The sequence below is a fragment of the Natator depressus genome, chromosome 2, assembly GCF_965152275.1.
Source record: "Natator depressus isolate rNatDep1 chromosome 2, rNatDep2.hap1, whole genome shotgun sequence".
NCBI lineage: Eukaryota > Metazoa > Chordata > Testudines > Cheloniidae > Natator > Natator depressus.
Window position 1 is genome coordinate 181,315,955 of NC_134235.1, and position 25,668 is coordinate 181,341,622.

At 41.8% G+C, this 25,668-nt stretch overlaps 1 protein-coding gene across 48 annotated transcripts in view; it reads left to right on the forward strand.

The window, feature by feature from the left end:
• CLASP2 (cytoplasmic linker associated protein 2) overlaps nucleotides 1–25,668 on the forward strand; it is a 270,485-nt gene that overhangs the window by 226,696 nt on the left and 18,121 nt on the right. For all 48 annotated transcript variants that reach the window (XM_074945446.1, XM_074945461.1, XM_074945433.1 and 45 more), the window contains 6 exons: nucleotides 3,341–3,484; nucleotides 9,387–9,493; nucleotides 10,172–10,325; nucleotides 12,613–12,841; nucleotides 21,938–22,131; nucleotides 24,091–24,219. In XM_074945446.1, coding sequence (XP_074801547.1) covers nucleotides 3,341–3,484; nucleotides 9,387–9,493; nucleotides 10,172–10,325; nucleotides 12,613–12,841; nucleotides 21,938–22,131; nucleotides 24,091–24,219 — 957 coding nt within the window. The remainder of the gene's footprint in view (nucleotides 1–3,340; nucleotides 3,485–9,386; nucleotides 9,494–10,171; nucleotides 10,326–12,612; nucleotides 12,842–21,937; nucleotides 22,132–24,090; nucleotides 24,220–25,668) is intronic.

The following is a 25,668-nucleotide window of genomic DNA, read 5'->3' on the forward strand; positions in this document are numbered from 1 at the left end:
ACTCCATCTCAGTCTCCTTTTTTGATTCCTCGCCTGCATCAGCTAGCTCCAGTGCTTGCCTCTGCTTCTGCTCAGAGCTTTCAAGCACCAGCAGAATGAAGTATGACCCTATTCTTGTAGATCTCAGAGCTGCACACAGGACTCTTAATAACATTAATGGAAACTGGTCAGACTCTGGTCAATTTTCATTCTGCTTTCCCTTGGCAAAGTTTTAAGCATGGGAGGTACAGGAGCAGACTGCTGACTAAGGGAGACAGCATTAATTCACTTTGCGCTTGGTTCGCATTTGGGAATTTAACTTCAAAACCGCCGAAGCCTAGAAACATAAGCCAATCATTTCAGAAACGGGTGCCTGAAGTTAGGTTCCTATGTTCATATTTTAGGCACCTAAAGTGCCTGATTTTTTTGAGGAGTCGTGACCATCCAGTAGATCCATAAATAATTATTTAGAAACCTAACTTTAGGCATCATTTTTGAAAAACCTGGACTTTATCTTTTTTTAAATGAAAGCTTAAGATTCTGTAGGGTTTGGTGGCACTTGCCCAGAGAAGTTTCATATTCACCCTGAGCTAGTGAATTTTTCAAGACCTGATAACACTTTTCTAGAGCTTTATATTCAGGGGTCTCTTTCACCTAAATCAGTAAAGTTTAAGTCGTAAGGCACGTGGCATTCTATCTGATCTGATGATTAAAATCTCTCGTATGGGTTCTTATGTCAATAGTTAACTGAATCATGGAAGAGCTGCCAATGAGCTTTATCATCTGGAACACTACATATAATTACCTCTTCTCATCCTAGTTTTTGTTACCATCAGAGAGCCACTTGCAATAGCCAGTTGCCCTGAGCTTCAAGATTACACCAATAAATATTTGAAAGTGATATCCTGACATTATTAAACTATGGTTTTTAAATGGTTTTCACTTAAATAGATTTGAATGAAAAATTAGATATATCATAAACATTCACAGCAACTTTCTCTATTTTTAATAGGTGGTAACTTTTTTAAATGAACTTTTCTATTATATTAAAACAAAGCAGCTTTTTTCCACCTACTTTGTACAAATGACCTTTTCCCAGTGTGAGCATTTCCAAATGACCATTTGCTATTGGTCATTGAACTGGGACTTTTCTCTGGAGGCTAGCATTCTGTGCTCCAGAATCTCAGTTGTGTTTTGAGTTTTATTTTGGGTTTGTTTTTGTTTTTTTTAATGAAAAGTCTCTAGCAGCCTAGTTTCAAAGGTCAAATTTTTAAGGGCAATAGTACATAAACCAAAGCAGTGATATGTGCATCAGTATACAGCCAGCCTGAAACAATAGTTGCGAGAGGGTTGGTTTACTATGAAGCAAAATAATGATGAATTAAACATCAAAACTGATAACTCTTTGGTGGTCAAAGCATGTAAGAAAAAAAAACCAGACAATCACATTATGAAAATCTGCTGTGAATGTAGCTCCACCTGAGACACCAAAATAAAACTTCATTTGTGGGCAGACCTTGGGAATACCATTTTTATTTCCCAATTTGACCCCCGATTATAGGAACATGTTGACACATGCTACTTCTCAAAGTCGCCTTCAGTAGCCAAATGTGCATAATTAGAAGCCGCACTACCTCGAGATGGCAGGATACGAGCCTTATAGTGATGGGCTCTGTACCAGTATAAAATACAGTTCTACCCCAGAAAGCTTAAATTCTAAATCATTTTGAATGATGCCTGGGGGTAAGGGCTTAGAATACAATAGAGAAGAGAGAGAAGATAAGAATGACAGTGATAACACAAGGTTACATATAAGATTAGCAACAGGTACAATCTGGAAACTTTAGAGTTCTGGGGGGATTTATGTCTCAACTGGCAAAGAGATCAATGAATCGCTTCTAGTCTAACCAGTTAGGAGTTGATGAATCTATCAGTTTCCCTTTGGTTTTTATTAACTCAAATTGCATTGAAGTGAAGAGACTAGGACAGGAATGAGAAAGAGGTTTAAACATGTAGCCATTCACCAGTGAAGAGCAGTTGTTCACAGCAAATTTATGTTTAAGATTTTAATATTTTACTTAATTATATTTAAACACAACCATGAATATGTGCTGATGTATGTTTTCAATGTTAGCTTTCCACTTAATTTAAAGTTACTACAGTTCATTACTCTGGAGAGAAAAAGAGAGAAATAAATATCTGAAAGAATTTTCTAAATTACTTGTTTAAATATTTTGGTACTTAAGCAAGTTGTCTATCATTTTTTCAAACATTAGGTGCTGGTTCTGTCCAGTGCATGGCAGTCCTCTAATCAGCACTGACTAAATTGTGTAAATGATACTAAATCAGCTAAAAAAAAGTTAGCTAAAAAATACACTGCATAACTAATTACATTCTACTGTCATTAAAAGATGTGCTTTTGATACAAGTCAAGGAAAACAATTTTAAAACACCAGTTTAAAAACGAGTATTTACTCCCTAAATGTGGGGAGGATCTATAAATTGCCTAACTGATAAAAACTTAAAATCAGAAAAATTATGCAGCAAGGCAGACGCTCTAATATTAATATTTCAAATTTTACTTTTAATCTTCAAAGTGTTTTCCAATTTGCTAAATTAATTCTAATGACATTTACCTCACAAGGTTATTGTTCATTTTTTATAGATAAGGGAAACTGAGGAAGAAAGAGTTTAAATGACTCCCCATGTGATCTTGGGGGAGTCTGTGTAAGTTAAAGACCTATGATCAGACCACAGAACTATGCCTACTGTTCTCCAGGTTAACACATCTATTTGCTAAATTTTAAAATAAAAAATAAGGATTCTCAGCTGATAAACTTGTGGGTCACAACCACCTGAGAGCTCACCAGAAAGTTTCTGGGGAAGAGGCAGGTATAGCAAGCTGGCTCCCATCATGTCTGAGGTATACTGCTAAATATGAGTCTTCTGTCATTTGGAAATGATTCTGTTTCAATGCCAAAATCACTTATAAGTCATTATGCCATTTTCTTTGTCATTTAATTTGTCTGTTGTTACAAGCACAAAGCACTCTGGGAGAATATCTCAAAATGACTTGTTGCTAGGAGGATCATGGGAAGTAAAAGGCTGAGGATTCCTGACCAGGGTCATCAGTGTGTGACCAGCAGATGTCCATTGTTGGTTTTTTAATCATGTCTGCCGATTCCTTTATTCTTGAAGTTTTTATCTAATTAAAATAGGTAATCAACATTGCATTTCTGCCATCTTTTTTGATTACTCCTTTCTCTGGAATCCTTACTGGTAAAATAAAGCAATTTTCAATATCTAACATTTTTAAAACAAAAATTCACATATAGTTTTCATTAATATTTTTTTGCTCTAGGCTGCACAGTCAGTGCTGATTGCCCTATTTGAACTAAATACCCCAGAGTTCACAATGTTACTGGGTGCTTTACCAAAAACATTTCAGGATGGAGCAACAAAGCTTCTCCACAACCATCTCCGGAATACGGGCAATGGTGGTCAGGTATTTACGCTTTTTTTTTTTGGCTCTGAAGTTACTGATACATACTTTCATCTTCATCTTAATATAGGTTGTTCTTCTTCCAGGGCTTGCTCATATCAATTCCAAGTAGGTGTGCGTGCGCTGCGTAGAGTCGTCAGAAGACTTTCCTCTAGCCATACCCGTCGGGTCGGCTGTGGAGCCCCCTGGAGTTGTGCCTTCGTGGTGGTGTATATAGGTCCCTGCCAACCCGCCGTCTCTTCAGTTCCTTCTTACCCCCCGTGACAGTCTTTGGAGCTGCGTTTTTCTCGATCCTCTAGTGGTCTTTCTCTTTGTATCTGTAAATAGTTAACTTAGTGTTAGTGTTTCAAGTGGTTTTTATAGTTAGATATGTTTCTGTTGGGGTTTCCCCCACTGCGGGTCCTGCCAGAAGCCTATGCCCATGGTGACCCCAACAACTCTTGCTTAAAGTGCTTGGGGAAGGCCCAACAGACCAACAGGTACAAGATTTGCCAAGATTTCCGCCCAAGAACCAAAAAGGAGAGAGACTTTAGGTTAAAACTCCTCCTCATAGAGTCATCTCTCCATCCTCAGCCGGCACAGCCCACATCGGACTCAAAATCTAAGGAGGCAAAGAAGCTGAACCTCTTTGGCTGAAAGGTCTACTCTAACAGAGGGCTCCAGCTTCAGATTTCCAACCAGCCACTACAATTTCAATTCTTGGAACACTCTCTAAGTTTAAAGAGTTGCTTCCAGCTGAATCCCAGTCAGAGTTTAGGGTCATCATCAAAGAGGGCAAGTTTATAGCAAGGACCTCATTGCAAGCCACACTTGACTCAGCAGACTCGGCAACCCGCACGAAGTCAACCAGTATAGCCATGTGAAGGAGCTCGTGGCTGCAGAGTTCAGGCCTCTCACATGAGGTCCAAAAAACAATTCAGGACTTGCCCTTCGATGGATCAGGGCTGTTCTTGGAGCAAATGGACTCTAAGCTCCAGTCTCAAAGACTTGCAAGTGACATTAAAATCTCTTGGCACCATACACTAGCCCCACAAAGGAAACATTTCAAACCTCAGCGTCCCCCATGCTTCTGCCCAACTCATCCTAGACAGGATTACAACAGGAAGCAGGGCAGAAATAATAGGAGGAGGCCACCTCAGCCCTCTTCCACCCAGAGCCAGGGCTCGGTGAGGCAGTCTTCTGACCCCAAGCAAAACTTTTGAAGGCGCACCTGGGGGTGACGCACCAGGCAAAATCCCGGATACTTTCCCCCATTTCATGAACTGTCTATCCCATTTCTACCATGCCTGGGCCCAGATCACCTTGGATCAATGTGTCGTATGCATGGTCGAATTGGGATATTCTCTCAAATTCTGTTCCATCCCTCCCACCCATTCCCCTTCCCTCTTCAGGGACCCTTCTCACAAGCAACTTTTCATACAGGAATTACAAACGCTCCTATAAGCTGGAACAGTAGAGGAGGTCCCTCAGAATTTCTGGGGCAAGGGGTTTTATTCCCAATATTTCCTAATCCCGAAAGCAGGGGCAGGCTCAGGCCTATTCTAGACCTGTGAAACCTCAACAGATTCATGAAAAAGTTAAAGTTCTTCATGGTCTCCCTGGCTTCCATTATCTCCTCCCTGGATCTGGAGGACTGGTACGCCCCCCCTCAACTTGAAGGACACATACTTTCATGTGTCGATATTCCTGTCCCACAGGCGGTTCCTCCATTTTGTGGTCAACACCACCCATTATTAGTTTATGGTTCTCCCCTTCGGGCTATCGGCGGCCCGTTGGGTGTTCACCAAATGCATGTAGGTCGTAGATGCCTTCTTGAGGAGGCAACAGGTACAAGTATTCCCATACCTAGATGACCTGCTAATCAAGTGCTGCACCAGAGCTCAGGTGGAGGAGCATGTGAACGTGGTACGGTTGACTTTTGACAGGCTCAGGCTGATACTGAATGTGACACAGTCAACTCTAACCTGCACTCAGAGGATAGAGTTCATCGGAGCTCTCCTAGACTCAGGTCAAGCCACAGCAGTCCTTCCGGAATTACGTTTTCTGACCATGGGTGCCATTAGGGGGCTTACAATGATACCCCACTACTATGGCAAGAAATTGCCTGAAGCTGCTCGGTCATGTGGCTGCTTGTACGTATGTAGTTCAGCACGCGAGACACTGGCTCTATAGGCCTGGCTGGCCTCAGTATACAGGCCAAACCGAGACCACCTAGATATGATAGTCACTATTCCTCCTCCAGTTATTGAGTCCCTCCTGTGGTGGCTCAACCCGCAAGCGGTGTGTGCAGGAGTAACCTTCCCCAGGCTCCAACCCTTGCTGTCTCTAGTCACGGAGGCATCGGCAATGGGATTGGGGGCCGGGGGAGGGCGCATCTAGGAAGACTGAGGACTCAAGGTCTCTGGTCCCCGGCAGAACTTTCACTGCACATCAACGTCAGGGAGCTAAGAGCGGTTTGCTTCACTTGCCAGACATTCCAAACCCATCTGGAGAGCAGATGTGTATCGGTATTGACCGACAATACAACAGTGATGTTCTATATAAACAGACAGGCTGCTCGCTCCTCTCCCCTATGCCAGGAAGCTGTCAAACTGTAGGACTTCTGCATTGCCCACTCGATACATCTCGAGGCATTATACATTCCGGGCTCTCAGAACAAGCTGGCTGATCATCTTAGCAGGTCCGTTCACAATCATGAGTAGTCTGTCCTTCCAGATGTCATGATCAACATCTTCCAACGATGGGGGTTTCCCCAGATAGACTTGTTCTCAACAAGGCACAACAGAAAGTGTCAGCAGTTTTATTCCTACCTGAATCACACCCAGGGCTCGCTCACGGACGCTTTTCCCCTCACTTAGAAGGATCACCTGCTGTATGCATTCCCGCCCTTCCCACTTGTATACAAGGTCCTGCAAAAGGTCAGTGATCTTAATAGCATCAGCATGGCCACATCAACACTGGTTCACCTTGCCCCTAGGCCTGTTGGTGGACACGCCCATAACCTTGCCCCTGGTCCCGGTCCCGGTCTTGATCACGCAGGACCACAGCCACCTCCAGCATCCCAATCTAGAGTCTCTCCATCTCATGGCTTGGAAACTCCGTGGCTAAACCCCTTGGAGCTCACATGTTCATGTTGGGGAGGTTCTCCTTGCTAGTAGGAAACCATCCACTAGAGCCACTTATTTGGCTAAGTGGAAGAGATTATCTATTTGGTCATTACAAAAGGAAACTCCACCTTTACAGTCATCAGTTCCCTTTATCCTGGACTATTTACTACATTCGAAACAGCAGAGCCTGTCAATGTCGTCAATAAAGGTGCACCTGGCCGCTATCTCGGTTTTCCATCCCGATTTGGCTGGCCAGCCGGTTTTCGCTAATCCTATGGTTGGCTGCTTCCTCAAAGGACTAGATAGACTGTACCCTCCAGACAGCCAATCCCACCATGGGATCTCAACCTGGTACTCTCAAGACTGATGGGTCCTCCCTTTGAGCCCCTAGCAACATGATCTCTTCTCTACCTTTCCTGGAAAGTAGCATTCTTGGTGGCTATAACTTCAGCTAGGAGAGTGTCTGAGCTTAAGGCCTTAACTTCTGAGCTCCCATATACTATCTTCTGTAAGGACAAGCTGCAGTTGCACCCCACCCACCTTTTCTCCCAAAGTTAGTTTCACAATTCCACGTGAACCAGGATATATTTCTTCCAGTGTTCTTTCCTAAGCCGCATGCTAGCAACTGGGAGTGAATGTTTCACTCCCTGGATGTCAGATAAGTGTTAGCCTTTTACATCAAAAGAATGAAACCATTTGGGAAATCAAGATAACTCTTCATTGAGATTGTAAAGCAAATGAAGGGGCTTCCAGTGTCTTCCCAAAGAATCTCTTCATGAATCATGGCCTGCATCACGGCATGCTACGACCTGGCAAAGATACCTGCCCCCTGCGCTGATGGCATATTCCACATGGGCCAGGCATCCTCAGTGGCATTCCTAGCACAAGTCCCTATTCAAAATATCTGCAAGGCAGCGATGTGGTTATCGATCCACACCTTTACATCGCACTGCGCCTTTACGCAGCAGGCCAGAGACGATGCCGCATTTGGCAGAGCAGTGCTGCAGTCTGCGACCCGTTAAGCTCCGCCCCCTTCTCCTAGGAGATGCTTGGGAGTCACCTATTTGGAATCGACATGAGCAAGCACTTGAAGAAGAAAAAACAGTTAGCTACCTTCTCGTAACTGTTGTTCTTCGAGATGTTGCTCATGTCTGTTCCAAGAAGCACCTGCCTGCCCCTCTATCAGAGTACTTCGAAGAAACTGAAGAGGCGACGGATTCACAGGGACCTATATACACCGCCCTGAAAGCACAACTCCAGCAAGCTCCACAGCCAACCCGATGGGTACTGCTAGGGGAAACTCCTTATGTCAGCTGTGCACACGGCATGCGCACACCTCCTTGGAATGAACATGATCAACGCATCTCGAAGAACAGTTATGCAAAGGTAGGTAACTAGTTTTTTATAATAATAATTATTATTATTATTATTTTATTATTAAGTTTGGTTTTATTTATTTGCAAGTGGCTTCTAATTTGGAGTCTCCTTTAATTTATAGTTAACAATGTTATTTTAAAAAGAGGTGTGTGTATATATATTTCAAAAAGTTGAGAATTCTCAGCATTATTACTTTTAAGTAAACTGATCATGTTAGCTCTTGGTGCTCTTAACTTTCACAAACAGTAATATATCTCATGCCTATTTCTTTAGTTACTGAAATTACTTATATCTCGCTAGGTTTCAGAGTGGTATCCATGTTAGTCGTTATCAGCAAAAACGAGGAGTCCTTGTGTCACCTTGGAGACTAACAAATTTATTTGGGCATAAGCTTTCGTGGGTTAAAACCCACTTCATCAGATGCATGGAGTGGAAAATACAGTAGAGAGGTATAAATACACAGCATATGAAAAGATGGGAGTTGCCTTACCAAGTGAGGGATCAGTGCTAGTGAGAAAATTCAATTAAGGTGGAAGTGGGCTATTCTCAACAGTCGACAAGAAGGGGGTGGAAATCACTTTTGTAGTGCTAATGAGGCCAGTGTAATCAAGGTGGCCCATTTTAACAGTTAACAAGAAGGTGTGAGTATCAGCAAGGAGAAATTAGTTTTTGTAGTGACCAATCCACTCCCAGTCTTTACTCAGGCCTAATTTGATAGTGTCCAATTTGCAAATTAATTCCAATTCTGCAGTTTCTCGTTGGAGTCTGTTTTTGCAGTTTTTTTGTTGAAGAATTGCCACTTTTAAGTCTGTTATTGAGTGTCCAGGGAGACTGAAGTGTTCTCCTACTGGTTTTTTAATGTTATAATTCTTGATGTCAGATTTGTGTCCATTTATTCTTTTGCGTAGAGACTGTCCGGTTTGGGCAATGTACATGGCAGAGGGGCATTGCTGGCACATGATGGCATATATCCCTGGACACTCAATAACAGACTTGCTGATACTCACACCTTCTTGTTAACTGTTTGAAATGGGCCACCTTGATTACATTGGCCTCATTAGCACTACAGAAGTGATTTCCACCCCTTCTTGTTAACTTTTGAGAATAGCCCACTTCCACCTTATTTGAATTGGCTCGTTAGCACTGACCCCTCCACATGGTAAGGCAACTCCCATCTTTTCATATGCTGTATATTTATACCTCTCTACTGTATTTTCCACTCCATGCATCTGATGACGTGGGTTTTAGCCCATGAAAGCTTATGTCCAAATAAATTTGTTAGTCTCTAAGGTGCCACAAGGGCTCCTCGTTGTTTTTATATCTAGCTAGCTAATCTCAGAACTTTTCTGGTGTTAAAAATTAAATATAACATAAATTTAAAAGGAAATATTATTTTTTACTAGAATACCATTTTTTCATAGGGGTCAATGGGAAGTCCTTTAACAAGACCTACGCCACGTTCACCAGCCAGTTGGTCCAGTCCTCTCACTTCCCCAACCAATACATCACAGAATACTTTGTCACCAAGGTAATATAAGGCTACATTATAACTTTACATGATAACTTGGTGTTATGGGTTTTTTGTGTGTTCTCCTGAATTCCAAACCCATCAAAAAGTGCAGAAAGACTTTTACCCAGTTAAATCAACCACTGGATACTTAGAATAATCACTTATTAAAAACTATTAGCTCGAACTAATCACCAGACAACTTAAAATTTTGGAGGGTAAAAGGCACTAACCAATGAAATGCTCTACAGCTTAACTGCCATTTCTACCACTCTAGAGGATTTCATAGGTCATGTTTTTGATGGTGATGGATTTAGTAGTTTGAAGTTTTAAATGTTAAAATTGTAGGCAAGTTCACTATAGTAGTTTATACTTTATATTTAATAGAGAAACTCTGCAGAAGCTCAAGGCATCAATACTTTCAGCAGTAGAGAATGGAGCAACAGTCTGCTTCCTCCTGCTGTTGTTCCTAAATAAGCAGACCCCTTGTTGGCCATCCAGTTCCACCACTTGAAGAAGTCCCAAGTATCAGTCATTGGTGGTCTCCTTATCAAAGGAGGGGAGGGGTGCCATTGAGAGGCAGCCACCACAGATCACACAGGAGTGTGGTTCCACTCCTGTGGCCTCACTCTCAGTAAAATACCAGAAAATAAATTGAACCTTTTTATCCCCTTCTTCCATGTTTCCCTGGATCTACAGTGCATTCGATTATGACACAGAAAACATGAATTCTGAAGATATTTATAGTTCTCTTCGTGGAGTCACTGAAGCCATTCAGAACTTCAGTTTCCGTAGTCAGGAAGATATGAATGAGCCTGTGAAACGGGATTCCAAAAAGGACGATGGTGATTCAGTGAGTGTTTGAATGACAGCCAACGCGAGGAGCTGATTTAGTACAGCTGAATTATCTCTTTAAATGGATTTGTGTATCAAGGGTAGAATTTTCAGAGCACCTAAGTACCATTTTCAAAAGTGCCGTAGGCCTTTAGGATCCTAAATCCTGTTGACTTTCAGTGAGACTCAAGCTCTTAAATGCCTATCCATGCTTATCAACCTTTTGAAAATGGGACTAAGGCTACTTAAGTGACTTAGGTGCTTTTGAAAATTGTACTCCTGGTCTTAAAGTAAAGTAACCTGTTTATGTTAGAGATGTCAAATTTTAAGTACAAAAAGCCATGCTGCTAATCAAGTCTGTGTAGAATGCCAGCACTTTAAAGCCTGTTGGACTATGGCTTTAGTTTTAACTTGCAGCTGCTTATTAGTGTTACCTGTTTTAGACTGAACGGTCTGCTTTATATTCTTGCTGTTGTACTGGAAGGAGACTGTATGATTTCTGTCCCTGAATAATATCATTTGAATAAAATATGTACTTCATTAAATCTCTTCCAGAGAGCAAAACTTTGAGTAAAAAGAATTCTAGGCACCTTTTGATGTGTGTCCCTCAAAAGGAGCAAGTCCAAACAAATGCTTTATAGTGTCTAAAAGCTGTGGGCAAAATTTTCAAACTTGGGTGTCTATGGTTCTGAAAATCAGGTTCAATAGAACTGAAAATAAGGCCAATTATTTAGGTGCTTAAATATGGATTTAAGTACCTAACTTTAGGCTTCCTCTATGAAAATGTTGCTGTTTTTGTGTTCAAACACCTAAGTCCGTTTTAGGCAATGTTCATACTCACCATTTGAGACGAAAGCTAAGCTTTCTGAGGCTTGTCTCAATGAACACTTAGTTCACAGCAAAGTAGCGTTTAAATCTATCCCGCACTAGCGTGCTGTGCGTCTAGGAGTTTGTTTGGACCCTACTTCTGTGCACTAAAAGTTCCCTAGGGCAGTGGTTCTCAAACTTTTTTTTTTTTGTGGATCACTTCAAAATTGCTGAGGGTCTCGGCGGACCACTTAATGATCTTTCCAAATGTTGTTTGTACCAATAGCTAACTGTTGTAAAGAGCTTTGGATAAAAGTACTATATAAGAAAAAACTTAATAATAATTAGCCTTTTACTGTTCTACAAATAAAACCACACAACTCATATTTTAATATCAGTAGTCTTACCTTTCTAATATGATGAATGTGCCCTCTCTCCCCTGCTGTGGCAGCCCCGAGCAGGGGCTGGGAAGGAGTGGGGGGGTCTCTCCCGCACCGCAGCAGCCCCCAAGCTGGGGCTGGGAAGGAGGGCTGTCTCTCTCCGACAGCCGCAGTCCTGGAGCTGGGGAAAGTCACCTCTTTCTCTGGCCGCCACAGCCCTGCACATCCCAAATTCCCCTCACCCCCTCTTCTCACCCCACTTCCCCCTCTCACCTACCCCCTATTCCCCCCCAAGGCCACCACCTCACCAAACATGTGCATCTTCTCCAGGGTCCAGGCACCTAATTAGTGGAGCCATGCCTGAGCGGCTCCACTAATTTGGTAGGTGGCTCTTCATTCTTTTGTGTGCGGCCGCCCAGGCGTGCATCTTAGAGGGAACTATCCACGGACCACCTGAATGGAGCTTGCTGACCACTGGTGGTCCGCTGACCACTGGTGGTCCATGGACCACAGTTTGAGAACCTCTGCCCTAGGGTGCTCAATGCATGGCAGCAGGGTTCAGATGGACACTTAGTGAACGGCAAAGTAGTATAGGGTAGGTTTACAACTCAGCCTGCCGCAAACTAAGTGTTCATTTACATAAGCCATAAGTGTTGAGAAACAATGAGCCAATTTAAGATGTTAGTTGGTACTCTGTGGCACCAGTGGAACCTTGCAAACTTTGTAGCTTGTCTTTGATATTGTCTACATGAGAACTTAGCCCACAGCAATTTTAGGGTGTGCATTTACAGCACACTGCCTACTCTGTACAACCCCCACATGTGGACACTGTTACTGTGTGCTAAGAGGGCCATCAAGCGCTTTAGCTTACTACCCTTTAGTGTACTGGATTTTAAAGTATAAAGAGCACTTTTAGTGCACAATAGGAGTCTCCACAAAAGAATTAGTGTAGAGTAGCCAGAGTGTGGTAAATTTACACCCAGGTTGCTGCACACTAACTTCCCTATGTAGAGAAGACTATTATTTGCTACTGTTAACCTAAGAGGAACAGTGAACTACAAAGTGAGTGAGATATTAAATATGTTTATGGGGAGGGGTGTTTTTATTTTTTCCTGGCAGATTTGCAGTGGCTCTGGAATAGCGGATCTAAGAGCAGGAGGTGGTGCAATTGATACAGGCCGAACAGCTCTTGATAACAAAACATCATTACTTAACACAATGCCTCCCCACTCTTCTCCACGTTCACGAGATTATAACCCGTACAATTACTCGGATAGTATCAGTTCTTTTAACAAATCTGCTTTGAAAGAAGCTATGTTTGATGATGATGCAGAGCAATTTCCTGACGGTAAGTTCTAGATTACATTCTTTATTAGAGGGGAAATCGTAAGATTTGTCTACATTTGTTGCGTATAGTCTTTAAGGTTTTCATGTAGTAAATAGAGGCTGAGCTAAATTAGCTATACATAAAAGTATCTGAAGGAACCGGACTGCTGATGCAATAAATCATGTTTTTCGGACTAGGTTTATTGAATAGCAAATCCTATCTGAATATTGTGAAAAGCAAGCAGTGTTACAAAAGCTATCAGACAGAATTGCAATGTAATGGAATACTCCAGTATTAATGTTCTTCCTCATAAATACAAAGTTATAGGAAAAGTAAGGGACTGGAATAAGAGAATTGCTAACTGTAGCGTATACTATATATTTGGACTTAAGTTGTAGTAAGTATATTTTAGTGCATGACAGTCCAAAAAGAAGAAAAATTTGTAGATATGTTGCTTTATCTAATTTTTTTCAGTTTGTCAAGGGAAAAAAAGATCTTTGTGATTACCCAGTTTCTTTTTTCATTATGTAAAACTAGTTTTGGCTACAAGAAAGATTAACAGCACAGAGTTTTGGTGGTGAAATATTTTTATTTGAAACACAAGTCTGGGGTATTTTGTGTTGACTAAACATTTTTTTAAATGCATGTGCTGAAAAAGGAGGCTGTAGTCAGACCATGTTGACATAGATATTCAGCTTGCTGCTTTATAAGCTTGTTAAGCTAAATTTTAATCTTTTCCAATATATTTTCTTGTAATGTTTATAACCAAATGTTTTATTTTGCATTTGTTTCCTTCACTCATTCTTTCTTGCTCATTTTTCTTATCCAATTCTGTAGCTTATAATAACATTTTCTAGAGATATGGTACTGGCTGTGAACTTTATGTTCCCAATTATTAACTGGTCTGAATTGAGGCAAAACACTGATGACCAGGTGAGGATCTGGCCCCACATTCTTGAAACAAAAAGATGATGACCATTAAGATATCACCCTATTGAGAGTTTGGTTTGAAGCATGTCCATATGTAGCAGTGTCCCCAGGATTATGCAGCACTGCTTTGTCTACCTTGCCCTCTCTTAATCACTACTTTTTCATCCATGTCAATCAGTATAGTATCCTCTGTTATTTATTTATATTGATATTATATTCAATTTATTTTACATTACCCCCAGATATTCAGTGTGCCCATTTTTGTATTGAAGTTGCTTGGGTTGGAGGGAATGGTGGTTTAACAACTGGATAGGGAACAGTTGTGGCTTTTGGTATTCCGTTCCAGTTTAGAATATGCACAGCTAAATGGTAGATGGGCAATAGCAGTGGATTGTGGACCAGTGGAGAGATTCCTCTTTAAGTATAGGAGAAGGAAGCTTGTAGTACATGTATAAGTTTACTAGTGGCTGGCAAACAGTCTTCACTGTCCTACCACGTAGACCTGAGACACTTAAGTAAAATTGTAAATTATTTGAATTACTCTTTCATTTTGATAAGTACCTCATGTTCATTAAAAATAAATTTATAAAAGGTTTTAAAGTCTAATTCTAATGGTGTTTACCTTATAAACTGCTATCCATGCTCAGAAACAAATTCAAGTATGTAGAAAAGTTATTTTGTGATTTTGTCCATGATGAAATTATTTCATATTAAGTTGAATACACAGATTTGTAATGAAGTCTTAACTTTTCACTTTTCTTTAACATTGAGCATACACCAGCAAAAGTCCCCTGGCCTCTTGACACTCCCAATTGTACATGCTGTACACCTTACTGAAAATCTCAAGGAAACCTTTTAAAATGTGATGGCAATGCAGAAAAACTGGTAGGGGGGATTGTTACAGTATTGCTTCAGAGATAGCGAATATTTTGAAATGAGTATTCAGTTATAGTCTAATCTTTATTATGTTATTAGAGCCTGGTGAGAAGGGATTTCTTGCTTCTGTCTCAACTGTAGTTCTGTTATGAAGCAATGATTTGCCATAGGAACTACCTGAAAGAAAACAATACACTCTCTGGCATTGTTTGTATTCAGATTTAGTAATTGCACTCAGAGTGAGATTTACGAGATTCTCTACTTGAAAAATTTACTCTTATTCAGCTTTATTTTCTTGAAACGTCACCATTTATATAGCTAGTTGTCAGCATTAACAGCCACTGTCAGTCTTCAATTATATTTTATGTAAGATAAAAAGATATGATATGTACTGGATCTAACCTAAGTGCAGTTCTACTTATTGACATAGCTTTTTACCAAGTGATGGTTGGGGTAAGTAAATGGCCAATGTTCATGTTTTACTATTTACGTGGCCAAATACAATTTTATTAATTATGGGAAACCCAGTATGTTTCTGGAACATTACTGGAAATACAAAAAGAACAGATTCAGACCATTCTTAGAGACAGTCAGTTAATGGCCACACTGATCCTAGAGACACCATTGGATGTAGCTGTTACAGCTTCCCGCCCAGTCTCCATGACAGTGGTACTGAGGTGGGTTGTGGGGTTTTTTGGTTGGCTACGCCTCTCTAGATTGCCCAAAGAGCTACAGACTTCCAGTTTGAAGGGCCATACTCTTTGCAGAGAAGATAGATTTTTCTCTCCACATCCTGAAGGATTCTCGGACCACGTTACGCTCCTTAGGAATCTACACTGTGGGACAGAAGAGAAGATGTACCTCTCAACCACACCACAGGTCTCAATCTTCTCAATACCCACCATCTCAGTGCTGTTATGAGCCACAGTGTAAGAGGCCCAGGGCTCAAAAGTAGGAACAGTCTGCACCCCAGTCCATGACCTCTCAAACTGCCTCTTATAAGCACTTCTGATGAGCTGGTTGAGGTCCTGAACAATGATACCTTACAGCATCAGCTGCTATCTATACACCTGTCACGCCACTCAGAAGTCACCTTACCCTACTTCACAGCAGTTAGGACCAGCTCTAGAGCGAAGAGATTGATTTCTAGCCCTGAACCTACAGGGTGCCTACTTCCATATCTCAATACAGCCATCGTACAGGAGATTTCCTACTGCTTACCTTTGGGGCAGGATCGTTATCAGTACAGACTGCCCCACACAGGGTCTTCTCCAACGTTCTCATCATGGTAGTGGCATACTTACCCTGGTACAGTTACTGGACTTTATCAGCACCAACCTGATGCAGTATGAGCAAGAGCGCTCCTCTCACTACCCACATTCACCATCCTGGGACACATGTCTCCTTAATATGCTGGGGAGCTCACCTACACAACAACAAAGTTCAGGACAAATGGCCTTCCACAAAAATGACCTTCCATATCACTCTTGTGGGGCTAAGGGCTGTCAGGAGTGCCTGTGCGCGCACACTGCCTTTCATCAAAAGCAACACACAAAGGTCATGATGGACTTAATATGACATGTATGTTTTGTATAAACCACCAAGGAGCTGCCAGATCGCCCTCCCTCTACAAGATAGCATTCAATCTTTGGAATTGATGCACCCATCACAATGTGCTCATCTCAACTGTCTATCTACCAGGGATACAGAATGTGACAACCAACAGTCTCAGTTGGAATTTTCTCATGACAATGAGTGTGTACTGAATTCAGAGGTGCTTCAAGATATATCCACCCTTTGGGGAACCCTGCCTATGGATCTCTTCACTACTTAACGGCACAAGAAGGGTCCTTGTTACTGCTCCAGGGCCGGCCTGGGGAAACATTCACTGGCAGTTGCCCTCATCTTCCCATGGGACAGGGCCCACTTGTATGTCTTTTCCCAGTTTCCCACTCTATCCAAGATTCTGTTGAAAATTCAACGAAACAAAGCGAGAGTTATTCTGATTTCCCCTCTTGACCATGACAAGTCTGGCTCCCTTACCTGACACAGATGGCAATATGCCCTCCTGTTTCTCTTCAGCCCATTCCTCACCCGCTCTCTCAAAACAGTGGGCTGACCCTTCACCCCAACCCGCAGGTCCTCCACCTCCAGGCTTGGCTCCTTCTTAGTTCCAAGGCTTAGAGGCAGAATGCTCTGACAAGCTGAAAGACATGTTGCAACACAGCCACAAGTTGACCACCCGACATACTTATCTACAAAATGGAAGCGACTGCAAGTTTGTGTCATTCCAAACACACAGACCCAACCTCATCTTTCCTCCCTCTGATTTTGCACTACATTTGAAACTCTCACTCAGCTCACTTAAGGTACATCTCGTGGTGAAAACGGCTTCCCACTTGATGTTTGCTCACCCACTAATGTGTAGATTCTTTAAGGGCATTGGGAATCTCTCTCCCCCCACCCCCCATGTGACACCACCCGCTGCAGCCTGGGACTTTAATCTAGTTCTCAGGGCTTTGACTAGCCCTCCCTCCGAGTCCAGGGCAACTTGTTCTCTCTTACACCTGTCCATGAAGACAGCATTTCTAATTGCCATCACGTCAGCTAGGCTCACAGGAGAAATAGCGGCCCTGATAGCACATCCACCATTCACGGCCTTTTTCTTTTTTCCTTTTTTTTTTTTTTTTTTTTTTTAAGGTAAAGTAACTCTAAGGCCGTATCCCAAGTTTCTCCCTACTTTTTCTGCACTTTCCATATGAATCAACAGATCTATCTCCCTGTTTTTTCCCAAAACCACATTGTAACTACTGGGAGACAGTTGTGCGTATGCTAGATATTAGAAGGACATTAGCATTCTACTTGGACAGGACTAAGGACTTCAGGAAATCCCCTAAACTCTTCCTTTCATCCACAGAAAGATCCAAAAGCTCTGTGATAGTGCCTCAAAGACTATCCAGATGGGTCTCTAGTTGCATTAATCACTTATCAAGGGCGCAACTTGCTTCTGTCCATAGTCCATACGCACTCCACGAGGTCAGTTTCTACCTCAGTCACGTTCCGTAGGGATACCCCTATCTCAGCAATCTATAGAGCAACGACTTGGGCCTCTGCCCATACTTTCGCAGAACATTATGCGATCACTGAAGATTTGGCCGCTGACACCATCTTCAACTCCACAGTACTCTCTGTAGTAAAAGATTCCACTCCGAAGTTCCAGCCTCCAGTGGTGGGTACTGCTTGGGAGTCCCCTAAAGTGGAGCACCCATAGGGACACTATTCGAAGAAGAAGAAGAAGAAACTCGTGCAGTAACGATGGTTCTTAGAGATGTGTGTTCCTATGGGTGCTCCACAACCCACCCTCCTCCCCTCTACTTCGGAGTTCTCTATAGGGCTGCGTGGTAGAGAAGGAAGTGAAGGGGGTTCGCCCATGCAGTGCTAAATAGCCTCAAGGCAGACCATGAGGCAGGGAGAGCACACGTGCGGGCTCAACAGGACACTGCTGCCAAAAATCTCGATTAGAGGTGCAAGGGCACACAGGCACCTAAAGTGAAGAACCATCGTTACTGCACAAGGTGAGTAACTTCCTCTTCTGATAGTCCTGACATTTTATTGACTGCTTGGTAAACATTTTATTTGTCCTCAAAGTCCTTTTTTTTTTTTTTTTTTTTTTTTAGTGGGTAAGTAAAATAAATCCTGAGCTGTAATCTAATCCCATTGTGCCACTTTGGCACAGGAAAAATGTGAGAAGGCACATAGATCTTCCTAGCTGATTCCCTTACTGTCATTTATAAGGCTTTACATCACTGTGGCAATGTAAGGTCCTTAAAACATTTACAGGTTTTATGCTCCTGGGGGAATGGACTAAGAATGGGAACAGTTAACCAACAATCGGAACATTAACAATGTTACTATGCAGGCAGGCTGCTACATTTCTGACTCAGAGAATGAGATCTATTAACTAGCAGGCAGGCTGCTACATTCTGGCTCTGGGAAAGAGCCTTCCTCCTCCATAATAAAAAGACCTACCCCTGCACACCCCTGGTGAGCCGCAGTAGCTAGCAAGAGGGACAGAGTCTATCTCGCTTGTTGGCAGGCATGCACGCCCAGCTCTGCCCCCGACAGATATTATCTTCCCCACAGGGACACACGCCCAGCCCCTCTCCCCCTGCAGTGATTTGCATCTCTGAGGCTGCTCTGGGCACTCTGGAACAGAAGTGCTGCCTGGGCTGCTGGGGAAGAGGCGCGTATCCCACCGCAGATTTGCATTTTTCTGCATGGGGGGCACAGAAATATGCGGGCCATATGAATTCTGCACCACCACAGGGGCACAGAATTCTGTCAGAAGTAAAAAATCATCAGATCTCTCTATTTAGCAGGGTGTTATCGTATTACAGAGTGACCTCTTTCACCACTTAGGACATGGTGTTTCTGGTAATTTTAGTAAATTGAATGAAACTACTGACTTTACTTGCATTGATCATTCCATCATAGTAACATTGTTAATGTTCCTAATGTCTGTCAAACATTAGTATTCAAAAAAATTGGACAGGCATGCTGGATTTTTTTTAGCATAACATAAGAATGGCCATACTGGTATGGTAGCAGGGAGGAGAGGAGGCATTGGTAGGATAAGACTGAACTCTTTTCAGGGGATGGGAGATTGATTACATTTGCCTGGTGGCCAGTTTCTCATGAGAATGGGACTGGGGATTTGGTTCCTTCACCCCTGGGGATATAGGATCTGCTGGTCTGGTCCATAAATCTGGCACCACCATGCTGCCTCAGTAGGACTTTTTGCCGCCTTGGTTCTGTGAGCTAAGCGGGTATTATTGTTTTTAAAGTAGCAGTGAGCTTTTACTTTACTTCCAGGATTCATCTCTAGCTGCAGCAGCCACTCATCTTGGCAGTTCTTATTCATTGCCTGAGGTGCTTACTGCTGTTTAAACAATAAACATAGGAACTGCTCAAACTTGTTTGTGTGAAGAAGTGAAAATGAGGTGGCAGATTTTGCAGTCTGATTCCTGCCATTTTCTTCCTGTCGGTGAAATTGCCAGCTGAGAGTGAGGACTGACACCTTGTTTTATTGTGTGAAGAAAGGACAGAGATTTCTCAATTAGCTTTAACTGCTGCTTCCATTATATGTTCTCCAGGATCCATGAGGGGGTCAGGGCACTTGAAAAGGCCATTTTGCGGGCTGCCTGCATGTCAGCTATCAGGGTATATCAAAAAACCTGTGACTGACATTTTTTATTCCCAAGTTTAGTGCTTTTAATTAGGTACCTTTTGCATGTTCAAACACCATCTGGCACACAGTGGAAAACATGCTCCATTTTCTTTAGAAAGAAATTGCAGAAAAGTGAAGGGCTTTTTTCAAATATGTTGTTTTTTTCATTTGCTTGGTTTCAGGGATTTGGCTGGAAGGGGATGCGCACGTGGTGAGCAGGGAGGGTGAGGGAAGAGAGGAGAGAGACAGTGGGGAGGGGGTGGGGCTTGGGGGAGAGCAGGGATGGAGTATGGGTGGGTCCACAGGCAGAAGAGGCTGTCTGGGGAGCTACTGCCTCTCCAAGTGGAAGCTTCACCCACCGCCCATGTTCTTTACTATAGTTTCAACCATTTTGCCTGGTATTGAAGTTATGCTTAGCGCACTGTAATTTGCATGATCGCCTCTGGAGCCTTTTAAAAAAATTAGCATTGCATTAGCTACCAATTCATACTATGCATTTAATTTATTTGTTTGGTACCAGAGCACTATTATACAATGTCAATCCTTCAAAAACTGCTAAATTTCTTAGGACATGAACTTATGCAATAACCTTTGAATGTGTGACATCAGCAAGGTTGATGAGAATATCATGCTGATGAAATTTATACTGTGGAATTAACCTGTCAGGGCAGAGTATATGCCTCGTTTCCCTAATATAATGTCAGTATGTGTTCCCAATAATAAAATTTATCATGGGAACTTACCTTCAGTGTGTGTGGTAGGACTAATGTGGCCTTGGCACTAAAAATAATCATATTTAGTAAAAGTATTCTCTGTTCCAGTCCTCTGTACTAATTAATGACTATCATAGGGTTGAGGCAAAAAACAGTTTGTGTATCCCTTAGGTGAACATTAATGGTCTATTTATAGAATTTGCAAGCATGCATTATTAGTCATATAAACTCTAACATACTCATTTATGGATGAAGGGGAGAAGGGACTACTTGAATAAACCATTTTTGTTTTCATGTATCTATGTCCTTGGCTATTCATCCAAAACAGAGGATAAATAGAACAAGTGGAGTTCTGTTTTGTGCACTGCAGAAAAAGTTTTGATCTAAAATATTCAGTAGATGGTGAAAATTTACACAGCTCTAATGAAATCACTTTTTCCTAGTTTAGTCTCCCTGAAGTGACTTATTGTTACTAAAGAGTAATAATGTAATAATAAACTCAAAGACTGATTAACATGTGATTTATCTATATGTGATGTCATAACAAATTTTGTTGCAGAAATATTTCACTTGTAGCTTAGTGTCAACATAAAATAGTCCTAGAGAAAGGTACAGGACTGTCTCTGCTTAATTGCCATGTTTTGCAGATGTGAGAAAATTTGACTCCTTCCATTATGTGCCTTGTAAAATAGAAGTTTATTTGAGAGAGAGATTTTTTTGTTTGTATCTTTTACCTTTTTTCCTTCAAAAGTACTGTGAGGTTCTTAATCTTCTACCTGGACAGCAAGACACAGGCAGAAGAGTTCCCTTTTCAAAGGCCAGAGATGTCTTACTATTTGGTAACGAAGTAAAGACAACAACTTGATATTTGAATTCACATTGGAGACCAGGTTTTATTGAAGTTTTGCAGGCATCTTGGGTTGACTGCCCAGTCTGTATAAGTATCAGTCTAGTTATTCATGCCTTGCTCATCATTATGGTATCCCTCCCGTATATTTTTTAAATTCTCCTACACAGAGAGAGCTTGTCCTAGGGACAACAGCCTCAGCAGCAGCAGCCCTGTGGAATTCTTAGTCTAATCAGCTTCACATACCTGTTCAGTCATTGGAAGATTCAAGCTGCAGTCAGTTCATTTGCAAGTTGTTTTTTGCCATGATACCAGACATTTGTTGCTCAGGAATGCTGACCACACTGAAAATACAGTATTTGTGTTCATTTTGAGAGTAAAAATGTCCTTGCAGACAGAGCTGAGGAAAAGAAAATAGTTTTAAGGCCTATCAGCCTAGAAAGTATCACTGCATTATGTGATAGGAGTTACTTTTTATCACCTCTACAGTTTGAGGAATATGTCCATTTATTCCTTTTTAATAGAGCCTCCCATGGACCATTCTGATCTGGTTGCAGAGTTACTGAAGGAATTGTCAAACCATAATGAGAGAGTTGAAGAAAGAAAGGCTGCTTTGTATGAGCTTATGAAATTGACTCAAGAAGAGTCCTTTGGTGTTTGGGATGAGCACTTCAAAACGATACTACTTCTGTTACTTGAAACTCTTGGGGACAAAGAGGTAAGTTCAGACTAACCCAAAGTTGACCGTGCACGGAAATTGCTTTTGACATTAGGGTCCATTCTTCAATAACACTTCACATGGATGAAATTCATATTGCGTTTAAATGGTATCTCTAGGAGGGGATAGACAAGTACCAGGTAGCAGTAAAATACTTTTTAATGACAATCTACAAATGGGACTAAGAAAATGCCATTAAATTTCAAATAATCTCAGTGCCCCAAAAAGTAAAAAGAGGCAGTCGTCATGTTTACTTTACAGGGTTTTTTTGTCTTTTGGGTTCTCCCAGTGTCCAGTCTTGTTGACTCCAACTCTGTCCAGTGTTCTGTGCATTAGGCATATACAATCTAGCATCTGGTAATGGACTGGATAGGGGTCAGGTACATGGCTTTTTCTCCATACTACATATTTATGTTGAGCTAGCAATTTAAAAAAAGAAAATAAAAAATAATTGAAAAATATACACCCTTTTGTATCAAAAGGGTATTTCTCTGGTTCTCCCTCCCCTGCTTCCTATACTGGCTTCATGTTTCAGGTGATTTTTGTGGTGGATGACAGTATAATGCATATTATACACAGTGGGTACTATTCGTTTGAACTGTGGGGTGGGAGTTATGGAAGCTTAAAATTGGTTGCTCATCCTTTTTTTACCTTAGGCTTGGGGGTATTCAGCTAATTACTATGAAATTCAAAGTATTCTTATTTGTAGATCACCTTCTAAGTGGGCCATGCAAAGCTTGCCTTTAAAAAATGTCTAAATAAGAAGTGTGTGTATAATACGGACGTAAATATCGTTTAGAAAGATCACCATTTAAACTATAAAATTATATTCTTTAACCGGATAGCCAATTAAAAGGAGAGGGGACCAGGTACCTAGTTTGTCCCGATGCGGCCAACGCAGTCACTCTATGCCACCCCAGCAGCAGCTTTCCTTCCCTTCACTGACCAGTGCGCCATCCGCCTCCGCAGCCGAACCCTTCCAGTGGCACTGGGAGGCCGGGGACTACTTTACACACCCCTTCTCCCCCTCCCCCCCCCGCCCCCAACTGGGCTGGGAGCCGCTCCTGCCAGCACAGCTGGGGCTTGGATCAGTCTCTGTTGCAGGAGAACTGGTTGAAGACCTGCACGAAGCGGATTAACAGTTACGGTGGGTTAATGGTAAGACTAACACTTACCAGTTAACCATTTAACCATTGAATATTTTACATCCCTAGTGTATACATCTCCCTCCTATCCCATATTCTCCTCTTTTGGAAAGGAGGTTTCCCTAGCTTTCTGGGAGGATATGAAACAGCTTTTGCTGGCCCCTGCTATGTTCCAAGGTATAAAATCCTAAAACACATACAACATTATGTATAGGAAATACATTTTAAGTACTTTTGGAGGTTTCTAAAATGTAGTTGTTATAATTGGCAAGTCCCTTTCAGTTTTGTATAATTAGACTTACTATAATTAGTATGCCATAGTTAGACTTGTAAGTAGACGTGTCTTCTCAATCAGAGGTACTCAAAAATTGCAATAACATTTTTGAAAACTAAAATATTTCTAAGCCATTTTTTGGTAAAATAAGTGGTTTAGACAAAATATGGTGGTAATGTTGTGTAAAGGTTTTATTAGCACTCGCTTGGGATGATCTGCATATGTTGCTTGTGATTTTGCAGGCATACATTGCATCTACATACATTGCTTAGTAAAAACTTCATAACACCATGTAAGATATATGTATAGAGAGGGGGTGAAAATATGGGTTGGGATGCTGTAAAGATTTTTCTGATAGTTCCATGTGCTTCGAACTTGAATGAATAGGCTTGTACTGTATGCATTTGGGGGGAGCATATTATAATTTACATTATATTTCCACTATCAGACAAGTTTGTGTCCAATTGCTGAGCTAATATTAAAAGCACATTGTCTGTTCAAAGAGAAATAACTCAATTATGTACAATATTTAACCTTTAGCATGCAATCAGAGCTTTGGCATTGAAAGTTTTAAGAGAAATTCTAAGGAACCAACCAGCAAGATTTAAAAATTATGCAGAGCTTACAATCATGAAGACACTAGAAGCTCATAAGGATCCTCATAAGGAGGTTAGTAAGCGGCTCTGTGTGTTTTGTGTATTTGAGGATGTGACACATGTCAAAGCACAAATCAAATGTAACGTTCAAAGAATATGCTTGATAAATGATTCAAATGCCAGTGGGGAAGTAATTGGTTTGATAGTCAAGGATTCAGTAAATATTGGTTAATAAAGGCATGTTATAGTAGGAAGAATTACTGATTTATGGACCCTGAAATGCACAATTTCAACCCAAATAAAATGGATTCCTACTTAGCTATTGTCCCCAAATGAGAGACACATGCACCCAACTAACTATGAGCATCAGATGGATCTCTTTCAGGACTACTAGAAGGATAAAGGAGATTACCTTCCTTTTAAGCTATAGGTCCTGGAAGAAATGTGTACACAGGGAAACATTTTTATATTGTATCATCACCATCATGTTTTTGCTTTTCAAAGTGTATTTCTCAGAAAAGCAGAAGCATTAAATGTATGCTACATCTAGTTCAACAGAGGGAAAGGTGAAAAAAGATACATCTTGATATAATTTTTGTAAACAGAAGAAAAGGAGCAAATATCATGGTTGTCATCATTTTAGTATGTCTCTAAAACAACTAAATTAATCTGACTGCAAGTTGTGTCTAGTATGCCACCTGGAGATGTAGCAGCTCTTTAAAAGTAAATGAAAGATGTCAATGGAAAACCCTATGAGAATCTATTTGTATGGCATGGTGTTGTTGCAAACATCATATATGATGATCAGAGATAGAATTACCAGGTTCTGTGTCATTGATGAATTCTAAAATGTTTTGTAGCAACATGGTTAATCCAGAGCCTGGTAATCCATTGATAATCCATTTTAATAATATACAGAAATGCTCTCAATTATGCATAAAGATACCAACACTTTAGAAATTCCTTGACATGTTGTTTGCTGTAACATATGTGCTGTGAATAGTGCGACTTCATGGTTTTAAACTGTTTGTGCAGTCCCGGGGGTCATGCAGCTTTAAACATGCCCCTTCAAACAGAAGAACGCTACCCTGCCACTGGAATCAGTGCAGCATGGGACCTCAGCTTTTTCCCTACCTGGTATCTTTGGCCAATTAGTGGCTGGGTAGAGTGTTGGGGGAGACAAGTAATTTCAGGGGGACTCTGCACGCTGCCCCTGTCCCGAGCGCCAGCTCCACAGCTTCCACTGGCCGGGAACCGCAGCCAATGGGAGAGGCGGGGGAGGCCCCTGTGGGCAGAGGTAGTGCACAGAGCCACCTGGCTGTCCCTGCGCCTAGGAGCTGAGGGACATTTCACCACTTCTGGGGAGTCGCCTGAGGTAAGCGCCACCCGGAGCCCGCACCCTGAATCTGCTGCCCCAACCCTGAGGCCCCCCCCACACCCAAACTCCCTCCTGGAGCCCGCACCCCTGGCCCCACCCAAGAACCCTCACCCGAACCCGTTGCTCCAGCCCAGTGAAAGTGAG